Source organism: Condylura cristata, unplaced genomic scaffold (genome assembly GCF_000260355.1).
Source record: "Condylura cristata isolate star-nosed mole 26May11 unplaced genomic scaffold, ConCri1.0 scaffold00038, whole genome shotgun sequence".
NCBI classification, from domain to species: domain Eukaryota; kingdom Metazoa; phylum Chordata; class Mammalia; order Eulipotyphla; family Talpidae; genus Condylura; species Condylura cristata.
Genome location: NW_004567139.1, coordinates 2,008,070 through 2,030,341, shown reverse-complemented (window position 1 = coordinate 2,030,341; position 22,272 = coordinate 2,008,070). Strand labels below are relative to the sequence as shown.

At 46.1% G+C, this 22,272-nt stretch overlaps 1 protein-coding gene across 3 annotated transcripts in view; it reads left to right on the top strand.

The window, feature by feature from the left end:
* The first annotated feature begins 6 nt into the window (after positions 1–6).
* The window catches only part of PITPNC1 (phosphatidylinositol transfer protein, cytoplasmic 1), a 239,540-nt gene continuing 217,274 nt past the window's right edge, over positions 7–22,272 (top strand). For all 3 annotated transcript variants that reach the window (XM_012733098.1, XM_004693447.2, XM_012733100.1), the window contains exon 1: positions 7–741. In XM_012733098.1, coding sequence (XP_012588552.1) covers positions 694–741 — 48 coding nt within the window. In that variant the 5' untranslated portion in view covers positions 7–693. The remainder of the gene's footprint in view (positions 742–22,272) is intronic.

Genomic DNA, 22,272 nt, shown 5'->3' with positions numbered 1-22,272 from the left:
AGGTCGGAGGAGCCCGCGGCCCCAGCTCCGGAGAGTCGAGAGGCGGCGGCGGCGGCGGCTTCCCTTTTCTCCCCGTGCGAGCTCCGGAGCGCCTCGGGGATCGGCCCTAAAAAGAGCAGGAAATCTTGTTTACCGCCCGGGGAGAGGAGCCGATCGAGCCTTTGTCTGGAAAGTCAGCATCTCCGGCTCTGGCTGCAATGTGCTCCCGGTGACATTAGCATCGGGCAGACTGGTCGCAGAAGCGGGGATCGCCAGGGTGCCCTCTGGTTGCAGAGGCGGATCAAGTGGGTGACTTTTTGTGCATTCGTTTTAATTTTTGATAATCTGGCTTTTCTCCTCCGTCGCTCGCCGCCGGGCATGTCCTGATCGGGCGGCCGCTCCTACCGCCCCGGCTGCAGATCTGAGGAGCCGCTTCCAGCGGGTCTCGCTCCCTCCCTGACTTTGCAACGCCGCGTTCCGGGAGGACCGACCTCCGGGAGGAAGGAGGCGGGGGATCCGCGAACACCGGACCCAAACCTTGACATGCTCTCGGGCGGAGAAGAGGAAGCCCGGAGCTGAGCGCGCCGCCGGGGCTGCCTCGCCTGCCAGCTGCGAGCAGGGCTCCGGGCGCCGTGCTCTGCGCCTGGGCGCCAGCTTTGTTGGTCTGGGGGGCGCCCCCAGTTTGCCGCCCGGGGGTTCGTGGCCGGCAGGACCATGCTGCTGAAGGAGTACAGGATCTGCATGCCGCTCACCGTGGACGAGGTAGGAGCCGCGCCGCCCAGGGCCGGGCCTCGCCAGCTCACGACCCCTCGCGCCCGGGCGCCGTGGCCCCCGCCGCCGCCTCCCGGCTGGGGGGCCACTGCGGGTGGCAGGGAAACCCTGGGAGAGCATTACCTCTCGGGGCAGGCTGGACAGGGAGGAGGAAGGGGAGTGCCGTTTCCACTTGTCACCCCAAAGGGGGAGGGCGGCGTTGGGTGGGGCGGTGGACTCCAGGTGGGCTCTTTGGGGGCACCCAGAATCCACACCGCCGGGGATCGGTATGCGCCAAAGGGAGTTGGGGCGCCCCCTCCCTCCAATTAAGAAAACGAATAAAGGAATCCCTGGAGCCCCAAGCGCGTCCTGGTAACTGAAAGGGGCGCGGTGAGGAGGTCCGGGACCCCGACCCGCCTGGGGCCCCTCCCTCCTTTCGCTCTGAGGTCGGGGTCGGAGAGAAGCGCTGCGCCCTCGGGGTGCAGAGGCCCGGAGCTTCTCTGGGGGGCATCTCCGAGCCTTTGAAGCGCCGGCCTGGGCCGGGATCTCTCGCGCTCGTCGCAGCTTGGGCGCCGTTCTCCCTCCATGCTCCCCCCTCCACCCCGCCCCACTCGGGAGTAGCGACGCGCCGGGACCTGGCCCCGACCTTTAGCAAGCCGCTGGCTTCGGAAACTTTGTGCGTCTCCAGTTTCCTGTGCCTCGGGGAGCGTGGTCTGCGGGCGGGCCGGGAGCGGCGGGGCTGCGGCGCCGCCACGGGAGGGCGCCCCAGCACGCGGTGTCTCGGTCGCGGCTCGGGATCCCGGAGTAGCCGGGAGGGGGCTGCTCGGGGCTCGACCTCCCCGCGCCGCGCGGGGCTCGTGCTCCCGATCCCGCGCAGCAACTATCTTCCTCGTTCAGGAAACGATGACTCAGTGAGGATTATTCAGGCCCGGGCTTTCCTTTATTCTTGCTGTGCCTCCCTACCTTTTAGGTAATTTCACAATGGCTTAGCGCCCGTCCAGGGATAGGGAGGGAGCGTGAAGCCAATCAGAGCAATTTGAAACTCACTAGGTTGGTTTGGCGTGGCAACACAAACGAAACCAGCGACCAGAACCTTATTTATATTTAAATACCGTGCATTTAATCTACCGTAGGCCGTGTTACTGAGTCACTGCTTTGTGAAAGGGTCCAGGTGCTTTGGGAAAGAAAAAGATGATTTAACCCAGGAACGTGGCCGTATGCCCGAGGGACTGTCTCCATTTGTCATCAGAGCGAGTGTTAAGGCAAGATCCAAGTGCCTCCCAGTACACTGATTGACGCTCTTTGCTGTTTGTTTGCATTGGAGGGGATAGTGTTTGAAGTAAGGTGCCATGTGAGTAGGCAGAATTGGGGGCTATATCCCGACCTTTAAGGAGGTGGAGAATCAGCTCACAGCCATGTGGAGAAGGAGGGAGGCAAATTGATGGGACTGGTTGACTGGAGTATTTCTAGAAAAGAGAGAACTTCTCTGCTGGGCGGTGGAGCTGGAACAGCTCAGCTTAAAGCTGTGTCTATACCTGCTGCATCTCTTCCCAGTGACTATTTATTGATAGGAGTTTGGAATCTAGGAGCCATGTTGGGACTGTGTGAAATCCACACAAAAATGCAGAGAAGAGAATAATCAGTTCTAGAATCTTCTCTAGCACCTGCACAATCTCTTTTCTTCTGTTTGGTTCCCTGTTCAGGCTTTCTTGAGCTCTCGGGAAAGGATCCCCTCCACTTTTCTTTGGTGCTGATGTACCTGTCACTTGGAGGTGAGCAATCACATCTGAGTGGTAGAGGTGGAGTCCCTTCCGTTCTTAATTGGCAAATGAAATCAGACTCCACCTGTAGTATAATGTATAATTATAACTTAATTAGTACATTATTCACTTGGACTGAAGCATGATTCAGTTTCTGGAAGGTCACATAGTCTGATGTAGTTAGTTTGTCAGAGCATGGAAGCAGTTTAGATGAACAGAGGTTCCAGAGTGGAAGGAATCAGACGAACCAGATCACACGAGGGGCAGCAAGGCCCAACTTGCCAAAGTTAGCCCCTGATGTCCGGACAGGTGGTAAACCCCACCAGCCGGGTCCCCTTGCTCAACTCTTACTGACCGTCACATTGAAAACTGAGAGACAACCTGTCAGTGTCTTTGAAGCAGACGTTACCTTTGCCTTTACAGACTTGGGAACCTAACTTTCACTTCTGCTGTTGATTTGTGTTGAGCCTAATTCTTGTATGCAGAACCTTCTGGAGTGCGTTTCTGTTTAAGCACCACATTGAGAAGTTGCCATGTCCATATTGTCGAAAATTCCCTCTTCGGAGAGTTGGGGCTAGAACCTTCATTGCGTGTCCTGTCTTTATCCCATTAACACTGGGTGGAGGGAGCATGGGGGGGGGCAGGTCGGTTATTATCCACCTCTTCCTGATGGGAAACTGAGATTTAGAAAAGGCTAAGTGGTGTGTGCCAGTGACTAGCCATGCTGGAACCAGAGTGATGGCAAAGCCATTATTTGCTTTTCTTTACCCCGCTCTTTGCCTGTCACGAGTAAGTAATCAAGAAAAGGGAAAAATATGTCTTGACAACAGACAGAATCAGCATTATCAAAAAATGAACAATCAAAAGGCTTTTGAATTGTTTCAGAGACGAGAGGGCTTGTTTCTACTATTTCTCTAGCCTTTTTTAAAACTCGTAAAATGTCTTCTAGTTTCAAGCTCTAGAGCAGAAAGAAAATAAAGCTGAACTGCTGTCTAGACCAGAGCGTTGGAGTTCTGTTGAGTTTTAGACGTCAGTTTCAGAAGAAAGGATTATAAGAAATGACATTCCATGGGTTACTTTTATAATTAAAAAGAAGTCATTGGAATAGTCTCTTTTCTGTTTGATGTCTCTTCTGGAGTAAATATAAATGCCCTTGGAAAGATCTGAACAGTTCAAGGTCTCTGGGGGTTGGTGTTGGCTATAGCGGGACAGTTGTCATTGTCTTAACTTGAAACATTTGGTGATCTAAATTTTAGAACTTTAGAGTTGCAGAAACAATCTGTAGTTGAGCCCTTTCAGCTGGGGGAGGAGACTAGAGCTGAGGTGGGCCCAGTGAGTTGTCCATCCCAGGACTGAGGGCAGACTCCAGGCTGGAGCCCAGGTCTCAGTTCCTGCTGCAAAGCTGTTCTACCACAGACCAGAGGTTCTCCAACCCCCACCTCTGGGCACTCGTTGTTGGAAAGGAGCTTGATGTGTACAGCAGGTCTGCCAGCTGTCTGTAGCTGAAGGTGGGCTGGAGACGCTGACCTTGTCTCCTTAGGGGACATTCCGGATTGTCACCTGAGTGGGGGTTCTGTTTGAAGCTGCTTTTGTATGCCAAACCCACTGGTTTCCCTAGACTGTATGCTTTAGGGCGGCTGATGGCTATGTGGGTCCATTGACATAAGGGTGGGATTCAGCCCCCCAGACCTCCCAGCCTTGCCTGGGCACCACCACTGCTCCCGGGGTCCCAACCCCCATTCCCATTTCAGGACTCCTTGGACCACAGTCTGGTGCTTGCTGCTCCCCAAGGTACTTATCAGAAAGAGGATCCTAAGACCGGAACCCCATGGTTCCTTCACTGGCTTGGGTGTTTAACATTAGCATTAATGTGTGTACTTTTAGGGATGTCTTTAGGGATTGGTACACAATGAAAAATAGAAAAGCTGTCCCCAAGACAAGAAGAAAGAAAAGAAAGGAAAACAACTTTTTAATACAGAATCCTGTTTTGTTCTTTGCCCTGGCAGTGGGCCAGTGCACTGCAGCCAAGCTCCTGGGGTAAGAGGCCCTAGGGAATTTGGTTACGTATGTTTCTGAGAACAGATTTGGGATCAGGGTGGCGCCTTCTCTAAAGACCTAAATGGAGATGCCCGCAGTGCTCTTTACTTCCTCTGTTTTAAGTGATTTTCATGGAATGCTTCTGAAACACGTGACACCAACAACTCAAGAGATTTTAAGCCTGCTCCTGGCACCAGCATTTTGCTGTTTGTTCTCCCTCAGATAAAGGCTCCACCATGGATCTCATAGACCTCCAGGATGGCTCACAAACATAATTTATGAGAATATCTTTTATTTATTTAATTAAAATTATTTATTTATGCATCAATAAATAAGAACTGGGGCACAGGCCAGAGGTGTGAGAGAGAGGGGTGAGAGGCTTCACCAGAGACAGAGTGGGGAGCAGAACAGGCTGACTGGTGAAGTCCACTGCTGAGGGGAGCAGCGGGCGGGTCAGGAGAGGTCTGCCGCGCCGTGTGGGTCACCTCCGGGGCGGGGATCGAACTCATGCTGAAGTGACTTTAGCTTCTTAGTGCTGTGCTTAAACCCTGTGCCACCAGGGATGGCCCAATTTTTGAAACTTTTTTAAAAGAAGTTGCTGTGTGTGAGTGTGAGCCTGGCTGGGAGCGACAAAGGTGAGGGCTGTGAGTTTTGATGTCTGGCCAATCCCAGTCGCTTCTCTTGCTTGTGCAACAGCAAGAACCATGTCTCTCTTGCAGCCCAGCTATCTTTCTTACACAGCTCCCTTCTAGGTTGTGAGGGGCACCATGGAAGGCCAGGGCAGGTTAATGGATAAGTGCAAACCTTTCACTGCTAATGGAACAAACAACAAGGAGCAGATGCTGTCCTGGGGGCTGGTCAGTGAGGCTGATTTTGTGAGTGAAGGATGCGAGCAGCTCCTGTGAACTGAATGTCCCTAGATCATGGGCCTTGAAAAGATGCATGATTGTTAACAAAACCCTGGTGAAGAGTGGGGAGCTATGAACTTTTGTTTTTCATTACAGAGGCTCCCAGGGAGTCCCAAAGGCGCTAAACAGCCAACTTAGAGACCCGGTGTCTGATGAAATAGGCATTATTGATATTAACAGTAAGGTGACTAATCTTTTCAAAAAGGCTCTCATTTTACGGGCATGGAAAATGCTATTTGTTGTAAGCAGTTTTAAAAAATAGTAGATTTTCAACACTCCACTTCTTTAAGAGTGCCCCAGAGTGTCAATTACAGGAGTTGTGTGTGTGTGTGTGTTACGGTCGCCAAATTTCAGGTTTGTTTTTTTTTTTTTAAATGTGAAAGTCAGTGCACAGTGAAAGGCAGTAAACCTGTTTTTCAGGAGCCACTCTTGCTGGAAAAGACCGTCGAGGTTCATTGGCTTGGCCGCCTGCGGGAGGCCACAGGTGTGCTGGCCTGTGGGCCTTGGCCAGCTTTCTGTTGCCTAGAGTTCTGTCTGGTCAAGTCACCCTGAAGACATATTTTTGAAAACTAGCCAACATATCTGCCCCTGTTCAAAGAAAAAGACAGATAGAGGAATCAGCTGGTTTTTGATAAGTTTGAAGTCACACCCTAAGCAGCCCACAGGCAGAGAATTTCAGGCTGCCAACAGCTCACCCTTGCCGTCTCACGCCAGGCGTCAGGGATGGTGTGCTGTTCCCCAGTGGAAAATTTTTCTTGGGTTGGTTACATGATGGATGAAGTCCAGAAGTGTTATAAATATTAAAACTAAAAAGTAAATTGTATCTGGAAAATGTAAAGTTGTTTCAGGAGTTATTTTGGAAAGTTGACTTTTCGGGCTCGACAGGTTCCAGTTTATAAAATTTTACAGACAACGTATCATGCAAGACCTCAGCAGGCACACCTCTGGGGCTCACCACTTATGGGGACCCCTTGGGAAAAGTGCAGCCTCAAGCCCCCTCCTCAGCCCCAGCTGCTGTCTGTCACATGTCAAAGCTTGAAAGTCGCTAGTGAACTTTGTAAGTGGAAATGTCACCTCCTCTGGTGTGTCTTCCATGACCACTCCATCTAAAAGTTTGCTCTTATGATTCACAGTCTCTCCTTTTTTGGGTTTGTGTTTTGATTCTTACCTTTATCCTTTTTTATTTCCTCCAGAACATTTATCATGATCTATCAGGATGTTATTTGTGTACATATTTGGTCATCTCTGTCCACCACTATCTTTCCAGTGTGTAATCCACATAAGAATAGACAAGATTGTTCAACTCAATTTCTTTCATCCTCAAACTTTTCTTGGAAACCCAGAGTGCTTTTTCATGGGCAGCCGCCCCAACTCGCTCTGGGACTGCAAGTGGCCGGAGGCTGCCCTCCCGGGTGGACAGTGCCACTCCTGTGCACCAAGCTGAGGACAGCACATGGTAAATATTTGCTGATTGCATGGGTGAGAAACTGACAACAACAGGAATTTTCTAGGAAAGCTGAACCTAAACCTCTACCTTCACACCCTTTAAATGTTTTTTCAACTAAGTTTTCTAATGCCTGAAAATTTGAGGCCACTCACATGTAAAAATTAGTGTGGTCAGTCTGCCCCCTCCCTCATCTGGGGGAGTAGTATTGGTTCCTAATACTTAGTTCCTACTGCGGCGTAACAAATGATAACACCCTAAGTGGCTTAAATCAACAGGCATTTCTGTCCTCCCAGTAACTGCTGGTCTGGGGAGGGGGGACTGAGTCTCAGCCCACCTGCATTCCCTTCTACGGCCTTTTGTCCTCCTCCAAGTCCCTGGTTGTTGTCAGAAGTCAGTTCCTTGTGGTACTGGGTAGGACTAAAGTCCCCCCTTTCTTGCTGGCCATCAGTGAGGTGGCCAGCTCCTTGAGGCTGTCTATCTGCCATTTCCTGTCAACAGGGCCGCCCAACACAGCAGTTTAACAGGGAGGCATTTGCTGTAACTTTGAATTTGGCTGGCTGGTCTCTGACCTCTGACCTCTTTCCAGAAAGACTGACCTGAGTAGGTCAGGACACAGGTCAGGTCACCTGCCTTCAAGGGGAGGGAATCACGTGTATATCCAGGTGTGTGTGAGCACAGGGAGGGAGGGCCTCCAGTGCCATTCTGCCTGGCAAGGGGAGATGAGCTGGACTGAAGTGTCCCTTGGAGGAGAAGTCATGTCATGTGTCTAGAAAACTTAGGGGCAAGGAAGTTTCAGGTTGGCACATGGGCACCATGCCAGCTTTTATGCCACTGGTGCTTGTTGGCTACCACTGTATCAGGCACTAGGGATGAGCAGCAAGGCAGATGCCATCCCCGGTCTCCGGAGCTTACACTCCAGAGGATACTGGACAAGTTTCATTGCCATTTTAAAATCGATAATGGCTGTGGTTACACAACTCTGTAAATATATTAAAACCAGCAAGTTGGTGTATAAAATACATCTCGGTAAATGTTGAAAATAGATCAAGGTGCCTACTGACCCCCCCCCCCCCTGCCCTGCCCCAGCAGAACAGACACCTGTGTCAGAGCAAGAGGTGCTGGCAGAGAGCCCCACATTGAGTTGTGAAAAGTTGGGGGCATTGTGGTCCCTGTCCTCGAGGACATGGGCCTGGCCACCCTGAACTGAGACAGTTTTCCCAAGGAAAGAGATTTTTTATTTTTTTTAATTTATTATTATTATTATTTTTTATTACAAGGAAAGAGATTTTAAGTTCAACATGGGCAGGACATTGTGCCTTTTTGCAAGAGCGTGTGAGGTGGGGTAGGGAATCCAGGTTTAGGCCAGAAAAGCCATTTTAGGTCAGAACCTGATACTTTGGGGGGGAAAGTAATTACAGTTTAAGTCACTAGCTACCCTGAGCCACCCGCAGGGCGAAGGGTGTTGGGGAACCTTCAGTGACAGGTCTCCCAGCCCCTGGGGAGTTCCTGAGGGAAGGGACGCGAGGCCCTGTACCACATTCTGGCTGTGGTCCCGGTGCGTTTCTCTGCTTTCTATGTGCATGGCATGGGAAATCATGAATTCTCAGAATGAAACATGGACTAAACCTGGGGAGATGTTCTCACTTGCGGCCTCGGCCTCCTTCCTCTCTGGCAGGTGTCTCATCCTGGGTTTATCCTAAAGGAAGCTAACTGGCTCTTGTAAACTGTCTCAGGAGGCTCTTTCTGGAATGGCAAAGTCACCCCAGGTCTGGCTGGGCAGATCTCCTGGATGGCAGTTATTAGAAGGGAGTCCCGCTGGAGGGAACACCCCACTGGCTCGCCAGGTGACCGGGGAAGGAGTCGAGGCTCACCCGGATTTCCTGGCCCGCTGCCTAAGCAGCGTTACACAGTGCTGTTTGTGGGTTTAGAAATGCCAAAGCCAGAGCTCACTGAGGATTTGACATCAACTATTAAAGTGACTCATTCTTTCACTTCCCAGCCCTCTGACTAAAGGAACTGCTCTTAAAGCTCCTTTTTAGACTTGAGTGGAAGTCGACTCCTATCTCTAAACAAGTAGTTCATGTAAGTTGTTGGTCAAATGTATCCGGTGACTACATTTCTTTCATTGCTTCTTTTTCCTCTCGTTTTAAGTTTGAGGGTGAGGTGTGAGCTGCTAGAATTGCTATTTCTCCTGAACAGAGGAAAAAACCATCACCATCTTTTATCTCCTTCAGAATTAAATGTGACCATCTTTAAGGTGTTGTTTCTTTCCCAGAATGAATCACCTAGCGAAGCAAGATTGACCAAACAAGGTAATTTGATGACAACCTGTCATTATATTGTTAAAGCACCAATCTAGGCAGCTAAGCTCCAAAGACTGGTCCCCTGGCCCATGTCATGGACACTCACCCATTCACATCTGATTTGCTTTACTTTGTCAGGGCTGGTCTGGGTGCTTCTCAACACTAGTTTGTGTATTTTGACTCCCCAAATAGCTGATCTGTGTATTTATGTGTAAGAAAATGTATCAACCAGGGGATGAAAAGTCATTGTGAACTTGGATGCAAATATAAGTAAGTTGTTGAAACCACTAAGTGCATTCTGCCTTACCAGCTGGATTGTTAGTCTTTCTCCCAAAAGCATTCCACTATTTTCTTGTTTGTTTTTTTTTTTTAAAGATTTATTTATTTATGTGTACAGAACTTGGGTACAGGCCAGAGGTGCAGGGGCAGTGAGAGAATTCACCAGAGACAGAGTGGGGAGCAGAAACAGGTCGACTGTCAAAGGACACTGCTGAGGGGAGCAGCGGGCGGGCCAGGAGAGGTCTGCCGAGCCATGTGGTCACCTCGGGGGCAGGTGGGATTGGAACTCATGTGGAAGCGGCTTTTAGTTTCTGTGCCACAAAGGAGGGCCTATTTTCTTGTTTTAACCATATCATGGGATTGACTTATTCTGAAATGGCAACCTTTCACTTATCCCTTGATTCTCTAGTAAAAAAGTTTCCAGCTCATATGGACCTTTGTAGAGTGTTCATGAACATTGTGCTCCAAATTCCTGAGGATGACGGAGATGTGCCTAGAAAGCTGGGTCTGTGCTACCCCTTTTGTTATCTGAGCCATCTCTGTCTCCGTCTTCCACAAATTGTGAAACTCACTTGCCCTGGCTCTCTTATCACAGCAGGGAGGAGCTAGACAACCCCCCTGTGTCACAAGGTCCTGGCTGAGTGTGGCCTTGCAGTGACCTTGCTTCTGTGTCCAGAATCAACCTGTTGGCACTGTGTCTCCACATGCATTCCCTGTGCCCTTCTGTTTGGGAAGTGTTTTAACATTTGGTTTCCATTTTCTGTGCTTGAACTGACAGCAGGCAAGTTTCACATGCAAAGGAGGGAAAGAGAAATTACATTTGTGGAGTGCCTCCTTGTTGCCTGGAGCCTTTCTAATGGCCTCATGACTCAGCTAGTAACGGTCCACTTTACAGAGGGGAATCTCGGGGTGCTTGCCAGCGGTCAGTGATATACCCAGGATTCAATTTAGCTGCTAGATGGATCGTTCTACTCTTTGTACCTTCCCCAGAATCTTAAAGCCTGAAAGGATCATCACAACAACAAAAACTCAATTTCATATAGATTAAATAAAATGTTCAGGGTTACCAAAGGAAATAATGGGGGAAGGTGTTTCTTCTGTGCCTGTTGAGCAGAGAGTGGTCCATAAGTTCCTGTCTTCCATTGAACAATCTCTTTTACCCAAGTGTTAAAAGCGAGTTGACATTCTAACATTGAACTTTGATAAGTGAATCATACTCCTCTTGGAAAATAACTTTTGTAGTTCGTGTTCTGAAAAGAGAACCACCCATACACTTCTGGAAATTATTCCTTTGAATGCCAGTAAGAACCTTTGGCTTTCATAGACATCATCTGCAGAGATGTTCACTGATGAGCACCTGGGAGCTTTCTCAAAATTAGTATCTGAAAATAATGCTGGAAATAGACAAGCGACTGCATGTTTTGGCATATTTAGTCGAAAACTTTAAACTCTTCACATGGAGGTAAGCAAATTGGAGGGTCTGAAAAACGATCCAAATGTACTATTCAGAGCTGTCTCTGCCCTTCCTGCTGAGATGGCTGCTCCTCAGAAACTTCCAGCTTGCCTTGGTTACTAGGGCTGCCTGTGGAGCCAGTTTGCAAACCGTGTGTGGAAATTAATATCGTTCCTCCCTAGGCACACTTCATGTGGACTAAACTAAATATTCTTTAATTCGATGAGATCATTATCTTGAAAATGGATCTCTAAAAGATTTTTTCATGATTAAAAATTATCCCCAAAAGACACTTACCATTATCAAGAATGTTAAGAACTGAGAAATCCCAAATAAACCTGCCCTCAGTTCCTCATGGAGATTTAGAGTTGTTTTGGTCTGAGGCAGTACCCCTGAAGTAAACACATCCTCTAAAAGGAAACATTTGAAGGAGATCACAGTTAAATGGACATGAATATTCTGGTCAATATATGTTTTTAGTTTCTTTAAGTGGCTTTTTCAAAAACAATTTATTTATTTATGCATACAGGAACTCGGGTGTAGGCCAGAGAGGATTCACCAGAGACAGAGTAGGAGCAGAACAGGCAGATCCACTGAAATACACTGCTGAGGGGAACAGCAGGTGGGTCAGGAGAGGTCTCAGCTCACTGAGTGGGTCAGTTCCCTGCTCAGGGATCAAACTTGTGCTGTAGTGGCTGGAGATAGCTTGATAATGCTGAGACTTTAAGCTCTGCATCACCAGGGAGGCTCTAAAAATATGTTTTTAATAATATTTATTTATTTATTTTAAAAGATTTATTTATTTATGCATACAGAACTAGGGTACAGGCCAGAGGTGCAGGGGCAGTGAGAGGATTCACCTGAGACAGAGTGGGGAGCAGAACAGGCAGATCAATGAAGTACACTGTTGAGGGGAGCAGCGGGCGGGTCAGGAGAGGTCTGCTGCGCCATGTGGGTCACCTCCAGGGCGGGGATCGAACTCATGAGGAAGTGGCTTTGGCTTCTTAGTGCTATGCTTTAACCCACTGCACCACCAAGGAGGGCCCAATAATATTTATTTTTAATTACAGAAAATACAGAGAGCAGAAGTTGCCATCTTCTGTACACTTTTAAATGTACAGCTTAGTCGGCTAAGCACACGTAATGAGTGACCATCACCCCCATCCATCCACGAAATGATCTCATCTTGCAAATCTGAAACTGCCCCTTAAACATTAACTCCTCTCTGCCTCTTTCCACCCCCTGGCAAATACCAGCCTATTTTCTGTCTGAGGATCTATGATTCTAGATTTCAAATGTTGGTTATATTACTTTTTTGTTAAAATCATACATCATTTCCTGAAACAAAACCAATAAAAATTAAATTTATGGAACCTAAGTAGAATTTTGTTCTGAATTCTGTCTTTTTTCAAAGTAGGAAAATGACAAGCTGGCCCATCTCCATATTTGCATGGCATTAATGACTCAATTAGTGCCCTGTACCTTGGCAGCAGCCACAGCTAAAGTGCAGAACAATTCTAATCGAATGCACTACTAGATAGTCACTTAACACAAAAAGCACATTTTGGTTGATAATACTTACTCAGATGGGACAGAACACCGATGAGTTTCTGAAGCATTTCAAACAGAGTTGGCCCCGACTAAGTGCCAACTTTGTTAAAGTAAAAGATAAGATATTTCATTCATGATAACACTTTATTGCTATGCCAGGTAGAAGGAGACATTCATTGGATCCATTTTCCGCATAAAGAAACACAGTTAAAATTTGTGCTTATGTTGGGGGGTGATTTATTAATCAACTGTCACATTTTCATTCTTGTTATTCCTTGGCTATATCTGCAGACAGAGTTTTCAACTTGCTAGTCAATAACCTGCATTTCATTAGATTTTTTTCTTTAACAAAAGACAACAGCATCTCATTTTCTTGAGGTGGCATTATAAACCAATGCTTCAGTTGTAATGTAAACCCCCTCAATTGTAATGCAGTGATGATTGTATATGATTCGGAGGTATAGATTCGCACTCCTCAGATAAACCACAGCCACCACCGAGGCACCCATAGTCCTCCCCACAATCCATCACCTCCCCTCATACCCAGCTCACCATCCTCCCTGTCCCCGCCCTGATAGCCTCAATTCTGCCTTGAGATTTCTAGGATGTGTTATTGGTTTCTCTCTCTCTCTTTTTTTAAAGAGACTTACAAATGTGATTAGCTATCTTTTTTTTTTAAAGATTTATTTATTCATACAGAACTGGGGTACAGGCCAGAGATGCAGAGGGTGAGAGGATTCACCAGAGACAGAGTGGGGAGCAGAACAGGTAGACTGACTGAAGTGCACTGCTGAGGGAAGCAGCGGGTGAGAGAGGAAAGGTGTGTGGAGCCATGTAGGTCAGCTCCCTGGCCAGGGATCAAACTCTAGCTGCAGTGGCTGCAGACAGCTTGGATAGCTTCACAGTGCTGAGCCTTAACCCCTTGAACCACTAGGGAGGGCCCTGGTTTCGTTTTGGAGAGCCCTTTGCCTTGTTTCTCAATATTCTGGATATCATTAGCTTCTATAGGACAATGTCTGGCCCTTTCAGGAACAATATGGTCCATGCACTGTCCAAGAATGTAGAGTGGATCCCAGAAATGTTGGTTTTCAGGGTTTTAGTCCAGTTGGAGAAGCCTTCCCCAGTGTGCCTGGGGCCCTTATGGGGGTCTGTTTAACTTGTAGTGCACCCCCAGTGTTACACAGCTACAATAAGATGTCACAGAAACAATACTGTGTGACCAGTGATTAGCAGAGAAGCAAGGTAGAAGAGCAACAGGGCATCGATGTTTGAGAACACAGAGCTTGGGACCACCTGCTTGTCTGGACAGGTAGTTCGGATGGCAGGATTGGTTTGTCATTGACGTCAGTGACTTGAGTGACATCTCTGTGCATGGTGTCCTGGTGACAGACTCTTCCATCAAGAACATTTTGCTGAGTTTGCCCCAATCTGAAATAACAAAGATGCTGGTGCTGAAGAAAAGATGGATGCCGACCTGGGCTCCTCCTCACCTGCTTCTTCATCGTGAGGTGTTGCAGCCTCCATAAAAGTGACTCGGCTAAAAAAACAAAGCTTCCATATGACCCAGCAACCCCACTCCTAGGTATCTACCCAAAAGACACAAAAACAGTAATTCAAAAAGACACCTGCACCCTGTGTTTATTGCTGCTTTATTTACAATAGGGATGACATGGAATCAGGCCAAATGCCCAAAAGTAGATGACTAGATTAAAAAGATGTGGTACATATACACAATGGAATATTACTCAGCCACCAAAAAGAAACACATGTCTTTTGCAGCAACATGGATGGAGCTGGAAGGGATCAGGCTTAGTGAGATAAGCCAGAAAGAAAAAGAAAAATGCTGGATGGTTTCATTCATGCAGGAGTGTAAAGGACCAGGGAGGGAAAAAAAGCAACTGTAATAGAGAAAAAACAACGAACAACTATATACCAGACACATTTTATGGGAGTAGAGTGGGGATGGGCTCAAAAATGGGGTGGGAGAGGTGCACGGGACTATGATGATGGCACACAGGTGAATTGGTGGTGGGAAGTCCACTGGGATTACAACTGAGGTGGAAAAAGGCACAAAATAGTGTAAAAATAAAGTAATAATAATTTAAAAAAAAAGTGACTCAGTAGATAAAAGTGCTTTTCTCAAAATTTAGAAAGTGCTGGGAAATAGATGTTTCCATTGCTCAATGAGACGGGCTTAAAGATGTGAAATAGAGTTAGTGAATCTCCCTGCAGCCCACCAGAAAAGTAAGACCGTTGAGTAGGAGGATTGCATGTAGGCAGCAGGATGTAGACCCAGCTGTGCATGGAAGACCCAAGCCTTGACCTAAGGAAGGTGCTGATGAAGGCTCATTCTCAGATATTATGTTTTTGCTGTTCACAATAGAAGTCATGTCCAAAGTACAAAACCTCTAGAGCCAGGATTTAGTAGTTTACCTCTCTTGGACTGTGTCTGATGGAAAGTTGGATGCGGTTGAGTGTAATTATGTTTTTCAGCAGCATGACTTATGGGCTGCCCAGAACAGTGTACTTGGAGATGTCTTGCCAAGATCTGGCTAAAAAAGAGCTTGGTGGTTGTTTTTTTTTCATTAAAAAAAATATAGTAATTAGGCTATTAGTTGTTCAAATAGAATAATCCCTTTAAGCCTTTTCAAGAAAACACACTTCTAAAAGGGTCAAGTGTGTTTAAAATTAGCCCTTTTTGACGTAGGTGCTCAGCCTTTTGCTCATGCGCCTTTATTTCCTGCTTTGGAAAAAAAATGTTGGTTATGGCTGTCAGAAGCCATTTACTTTGAAAGGGGTTCAGCCCTGGTTCTTAGATCAAAAGCAGCCAGATCCCTGACATCATGGATACTTGCATCACAGCTTCATCGATTTTTCATCTGCAGGATGGCTAAACTTGGTGTGGTTCTGACTTTCGGGTCATCTCTGCTGTACCCAGCGAAGAACAGCACAAGGGCCTATCGGCCTATATTTTTGAGACAAGCTAAGAATAAAGTGAAAAGATGCAGCAAGAAGCCGTGGCCAGGGCTAATGGGCTGTGGTTGGGGCTGGCTTCCAGGCCTAGGCTGTGGACCGCTGGGCTCTGGATTCACCCTAGGTGTCTCAGAAGTCTCTAGAACCTGCTCAACCTGTGGTTAGGGCTCCGCCTTCTCCCTATGCCACCCCACAGTACACTTTTTGGGTGTGTCTCATCTTTAAGCAGGATGATCAGCTTTCTGCCTGCTTTCGCTGGAGCATTTTGAATTGCAAATCAGCCACACCTTGCCGAGTTCATGTTTTAAGTCCTGGTGATTGCTCCACATTTCACAGGGAGTAGCATCCCAGAAAAGAGGCAAAATCACTTTCAAACATGATTTTTCTCTACCATTTCACTTAATTAAATATATCTTTGCATTTTATTTCCTTGAACTAAAGGATCTATGTTACCCTAAACTAGGGCTCTGGTTTAGGTGGTGGGCATGGTGAGGAGAATGTTCTTGGAGGTAGAAGAACTGGTTGAGTTCTGTCTCTGTGCTATCCATTTACCAATTTAGGAAGCCCAGATTTTCCTGTGCCTCAGTCTCCTCGACTGTCAAATACCCCCTTTTTTAAAACCTCCATCGGGCTAAAGTAAGATGAGATACAAGCCCATCTGGCAAATATAAGAAGCAACGATTATTGCCCATTTGTGGGTACCAGCTAATCATGTATCCCTGATCTGTGTGCATGAAATGTCTTCCGATAGTGCAATACTTTGGAGTCTCTGCTTCGCAAATGGCTGTGGGGTCCGGCCCTAGGATCTGAGTCTGCCCAGAGGGAACGTTATGTCATAGCAACCAGTTATGGGGTTAGTTTATTTCCAGCCCTGCAGGGCCTATAAATTGCTTCTTACAATTTTATTCTCCAACCCCCTGTGATGTTTATGTTGCTATGGTGGGGTGGTGGGTCTCTTGCTTGAGTGTCAAGATTGTCTTTGAAAATAGATAGGCCAAAGTCACAGCTTAACAGGTGGCCGAAGCTGTTAGTAAATCCATGCTTGAAGAAGTCTGATACCAGCAAATCACACAACTGTGTCCTTTACTGTATCTTATAGTTTAGCATTTTTCAAAACACATCCCCCCCTTCCATTTTATATATAGGCCTTTCCCCTGCTTTCACACAGTTGCCATGCCGTTAACTAGAGAAACACAAAGAAAGACTTCAGCTCATGGATGTCCTCTCCTTATTTCCTGTCATTGGAGCCCTCCTAAAAATAACCTTTTCCCCCTTAATGCGATTCTTTTTATAGCTGATGTGCTCCTATTCAAATGGAATATCCCATTCACTGATATATTTAAACACACGCGCACGCATGCGCAAACACCACACACACTCACACACACACAGTCCCGCATCCTTTCCCTGGAGGGCAGAATGCATGTGAATGTCATGGTGGACACTATTTCCATGGACCTGGTATTAGGTCTCACCTGCTCTTTATGGCCATTTTTTGCAAAAGATTTATGTATTTATGTATATAAGAGCTGGGGTGCAGGCCAGAGGTGCAAAGGGTGAGACGATTCACTGGAGACAGAGTGGGGAACAGAACAGGCGGATCCACTGAAATCCACTGCTGAGGGAGCCGCAGGGAGACAGGAGAGGTCAGCTGTGCCCTGTGGGTCACTCCCTGGCCGGGAATCGAACTCGTGCTGAAGTAGCTGCCTAGAGCTTCATAGTGCTGAGACTTCAATCCCTGCACCACCAGGCAGGCCCCGTTTGTGACCATTTTCTTTCTTTGGAGAGAACGTCCTGAGAACTGAGCCTTGAAGCTCATCAGCTCCCTGCTCCCGGCAGGGCTCTTTTCTATAATCATCTTACTTTTTGGCTTTGGCAGTGGGTTGGCACACAGCTGGCCCCTCTCCGTGGCTGTCCATCCTTGGGAGTGAGAAGGCGCCTTCCTGAGTCTAGTTGTGATAAGGGCTCCTGATCACTTTCTTGGTCTTCCCTCCTCCCCACCTTGATAGTGATGCCACCAGGAGCCACTTCCCCGCGCTGCCTCTTGAAATAAGTAAGGAACACTGCACTGTTGTCCTTTGGTTTTCTCCTTCACTGGTTTCATTTCTTCAATTCCCTTAAGGATGAAATGATGAAATGGTGAATTTCACCTGGTGAAATGAGGCCCTGACGCCTTTATTATTCCCGTGTGCTGCCTTTGTGAAACACCATGTGAGCAAGTGTCAGCAAATCTTACCTGAAAATGGCCAGATAGAAATGTTTTCGACCTGCGGGCCAGGGGGCTCCTTCAGGACCACCCGGCTCCGACCTCGCAGCAGGAAAGCTGGCACCAGCCATCCTGAACAGATAGGTGGGGCTGAACAGATAGGTGGGGCTGTGTTCTGAAAAATGCATTGTATGGACCCTGAATTTGAATGTCATAAACTTTTCACATGTCACAAAATATTATCAGGGCCCTTCCTATGGCACGACAGGTAAACTTCAGCACTGTGGAGCTGTTCACAGCCACTGCAGCGGGAGTTGATCCCGGGCCAGGGAGGTGACTCAGGACACCTCTCTTGTTTTTCCCACTGCTCTCCTCAGCAGTGGATTTCAGTAGATCCCTCTGTTCCACTCCACGCTTTGTCTCTGGTGGATCTTCTTACCCTCCCCTACTTCTGGCCACACCCCAGCTCTTATATATATAAATAAATAAATCTTTAAAAAAACAAAATATTATCCTAATTTATTTTGGCCACTTACAAAATGTAAAACCCATCCAAAGCCTTTGGGTCATACAAAGACAGGCACGGCCAGATTTGGCCCAAGATCAGAGACACAGGTTGAAATGCAGAGCAGTCTCCAGTACAAGTTTGTTTAGCAGTGGCGTGGCCGTTTGTAGGAGTTGCATTAAACACTGGCTCTTTTGACAAGGTGATGGGCTCACTCAGGTCCCCTCCACGTGGTCACTCAGTCATGCTATTGGCATGACATCTACAAACGCAGCAGCTCTCAAGACAGACACCTTAGGACACCAATAGGTAAATGTGACAGTTGGCCGCTGCTGACTTCAAGGATGACAAAACTTTGATTCTCCCATTATTGTTAGCGCCTCTCGAACTCCAAGGCAGATGAGTTAAGCATGCCTTTCAGTCTTTATCCAGCTTGCCGATCTTTCAGTAACATTCAAATCATAAAATATAGGTCAAAACTTCTTACCTTGATTGCAGAAACCAGGAGGCATTTGGATGTAGAAATAAAACCCTCAATTATATTAATAAGCTTAAGAGTGGATTATGCTACTTCTGTCTTTGTCCTCATTTAAAAAATAAGGTTCTCATTAGATGTTTTGTGAAACAGTTTAAGATTATAATTTAGCATGCAGAGGAGAAAATTTTTAAAATAGCAAAGTCATTTCTTAAAAAAGTATTTGTTTATGCATAGAGAACTGGGGTACAGGTCAGAGGTGCGGAGGGTGAGAGGATCCAGCAGAGAGAGTGGGGAGCAGAACAGGTAGATTGAGGAAGTACACTGCTGAGGGGAGCAGCAGGTGAGACAGGAGAGGTCTGCCGCGCCCTGTGGGTCACCTCCAGGGAAGGGATTGCAGCATGCTGAAGTGGCTGCCGCCAGCTTGCAGTGCTACACTTTAACCAGCTGCACCACCAGGGAGGGCCCCGAAGTCAATTTTTTTTTTGCATAGAAACATTTAATTAAGATGATATAGTTCTCCATATTGTTGACTTTTACTTAGCTAGACATGCTTTCACAGTGCAAGGAAAGAATGGAGGTCTAACCTCCGTGGAATGTTCTAGCCTGCCAGGGCCACTGAGTTCATTATTTCATTTCCACCTTGCAGTCATCTTCCAATGTGCCTGTTACTCCCTGTCACAGACCTGGAAGTTTCAGTCCACAGAACGTGCCAAAGTGCCCCAGGCAATCTAATCGATGTCAGAGCAGGATTCAAACTCAGGCCACAAATTCCATTTGCTTTCACCAGTAACACTAAAGTTTTCCACAGCCACAGAGAAGTTGAAATTCATCCCTTACCGAGTTAATTGTATTAATATAGATGGTCCTGAATTGGAAGGATATATGTTCCTGAATGATGTACTGGAACGATGCATTTCTGGAGTATCTATTTCAGGGCTGTGATATAAAAATAAGAATATTAACCCCTGTAGTGGAAAGAGAATGTTTGAGTGAAAATGATAAGCATCTGCTGTTTGGTAAAAGTAGAAACATAGGTACAATTTTAGATGACCTTAAAGCTTTTAATAAAGCTATTATAAATCTTAAGGGAAACCTTGATTGTTTTTTCGAAAGCTTCTATGTTTATCTAGATTGTAGCTTGTAAAAAGGCACTTCAAGATGTCATTATATGAATATTCAAGACTAATAGAGCCTAGATGAGAACGTGTGATAATCTAAAGATATCGCTTAAGTCAGGGCTTTAAAAATACATCACTTGCAGTGCGAGAAGTCTCGTAAAAATGTTTACAGCTCACTCTGCATGTTCCAATTCCCCATATCCTGAGTCTTAAAAGTAGGTTTATAAGAGGGAGTTGAAGCACTGTTCAAAATAAATATTTAAAGTCCTTGAAGTAAAATATATCCACTGGTTTAATTGTATGAAATGGAGTCCTTAATGATAGCTGGTGCTGGGGGAATCACAAAAAAACCTTTGCTGAGATGACTTTACGGCTCTCTCTGATTATGCTTTGCAACATAGGAAAACCATACAAATCTTTTTAACTTTCTGTTTTCTTACTGATTCTTGAACAGGTATAGAGCGGTACACCCACGCATTTTTTCATTGCTCAGCTACTGAGTAGATGCAACAAGTTCATTTACACCTTTTCTAATCCTTCCCTGATCCCAGACTCTGTGCACCTGACACTAGAGAGAATGAAGACTTAAACAACTCTTTTTTTTATTAAAAATTTTAAATTGAGATATAATTCATTTACTATAAAATTCATTCTTTTAAATACGCATAATCAGTAGTTTTCATATATTTATAAGGTGTGCGACCATCACTGCCCCCGCTCACTCAGAGAGAAGCACGAACCCACTGGCAGTCACTCCCGGTTTCCTCTCTTTCCTTGCTTTTAGCGGCCGTTCATCATCTTTCAGCCGCTACGGGCTTGAATACTCTGGACCACTCCTATAAACGGAATCCTGGAGAATACCTTCCTGGTCTGGCTTCTTTCCTTTAGATTGTGTCTAAGGCGCGGGCATGTCGGAGAGCGAGTCCACACTTCTTTCTCTTTCGTGGCTGATGGCATGTTCTGCTTAAGCATTTGTCAGTTGATGGACATTTGCAAGGACATTTCTCCTTTTTGGGTGTTACGAGCAACACTGCTATGAACATTCCTCTACATGCTTTCAGTTCAATACTGTCTTTACTTCTGGAAATAGACCAAAGGATGAACTTGGTTGGGTCATGTAGAAATTTTGTTTGTCTTTCTAAGCACCCACCAAACTGTTTTGCACTATTTTCCTCTCCTTCCACTAGGGACGAGGGTCCGGATCGCTCCATATCCTCACCAACTTTGGTTATTTTCTACCTTTTTATGCGAGTCATTCTAGGGCTTGAATCAAAACCATGTAGAGGTTTTGATTTGCATTCTCTTACTGATAAATAATGTTAGACGTCTTTTCGTGTGCTGACTGGCTATTTGTAGACCTTTGGAGAAATTTCTGTTCCAGTATTTCTGTTCAAGTTATTTATCTGTATTGTTAAGTTGTAAGCATTCTTCCTGTATTCTGGACATCAAATCCTTATCAGATACTTCCATTTGCAAATGCCTTTTCCCATTCTGTGGATTGTATTTTCATTTTATTCTGAAGTGAAAAAGTTTTAGATTTTGGTGAAGTCCAATGCATCTTTTTTTTTGCTTCCTTGTGCTTTGGGTGTAGTATCTAAGAAACTACCCCCTAATCCAAAATAACAAAGATTTTCACTTAATGTTTTCATCTAAGTGTTTTAGAGTCTAAGCTCTTACACTTAAGTGATTCATTTGAGTTTTTTTTTTTTTTTTTTGTATGCATACAGGAGCTGGCATATAGACCAGTGGGGTTAGGAGGATGAGAGGATTCACCAGAGACAGAGTGAGGAACAGAACAGGCAGATCCACTGAAATACACTGCTGAGGGGAGCAGCGTGCGGGACAGGAGAGGTCTGCTGTGCCATGTGGGTCCACGCCCTGGTGGGGGAATCGAACTCATGCTACAGTGGCTGGCGACAGCTTGATAGTTTCATAGTGCTAAGAGCTTTTGAATTAATTTTCGTGTATGGTGTAGGGCTGTAATTCGTTTGTTTTTATGGCCAGTAGCATCCACTCTATGAATCTGCTGTAATGTGTCTCCCTGTTCTTTGAGCACACATACTGGGTTGTTTCCAGAGTTTCGCTATTGTGAACTCTTCCTGGGAACATACTTACACATGTTTTTACTACTTGTGAGTGTCTCTCTAGGGATTGTGCCTGGCAGTGTAGAGTTATGTATGTTTTCCAAAGTGATTGAAATATTTATGTTCCTCTCAGCAATGCAGAAGAGTCACATTGGGGAAAACCCAGATTTTAAACATTCTTTTTGTTTAGTGTCTCTTTGAACACATCACTATGGAGAGAAAAGAAGTTACATTTGCAAGTGAGATTTGCCTTCTGGGCTTTGATGTTTTATTAGAAAGAATCATTTTAAACAAGCAAAAGGTCAATTGCTGGAGAACCTGGTATACAATTGGTACCTCTTTAAATTCATAAATATGTTACATATTGAAATTTATAAATATTGGAATATTTTAAATAATACTGTGAGACTCAAACAGATCTTGGGCTGGCTGAGGTGGTGA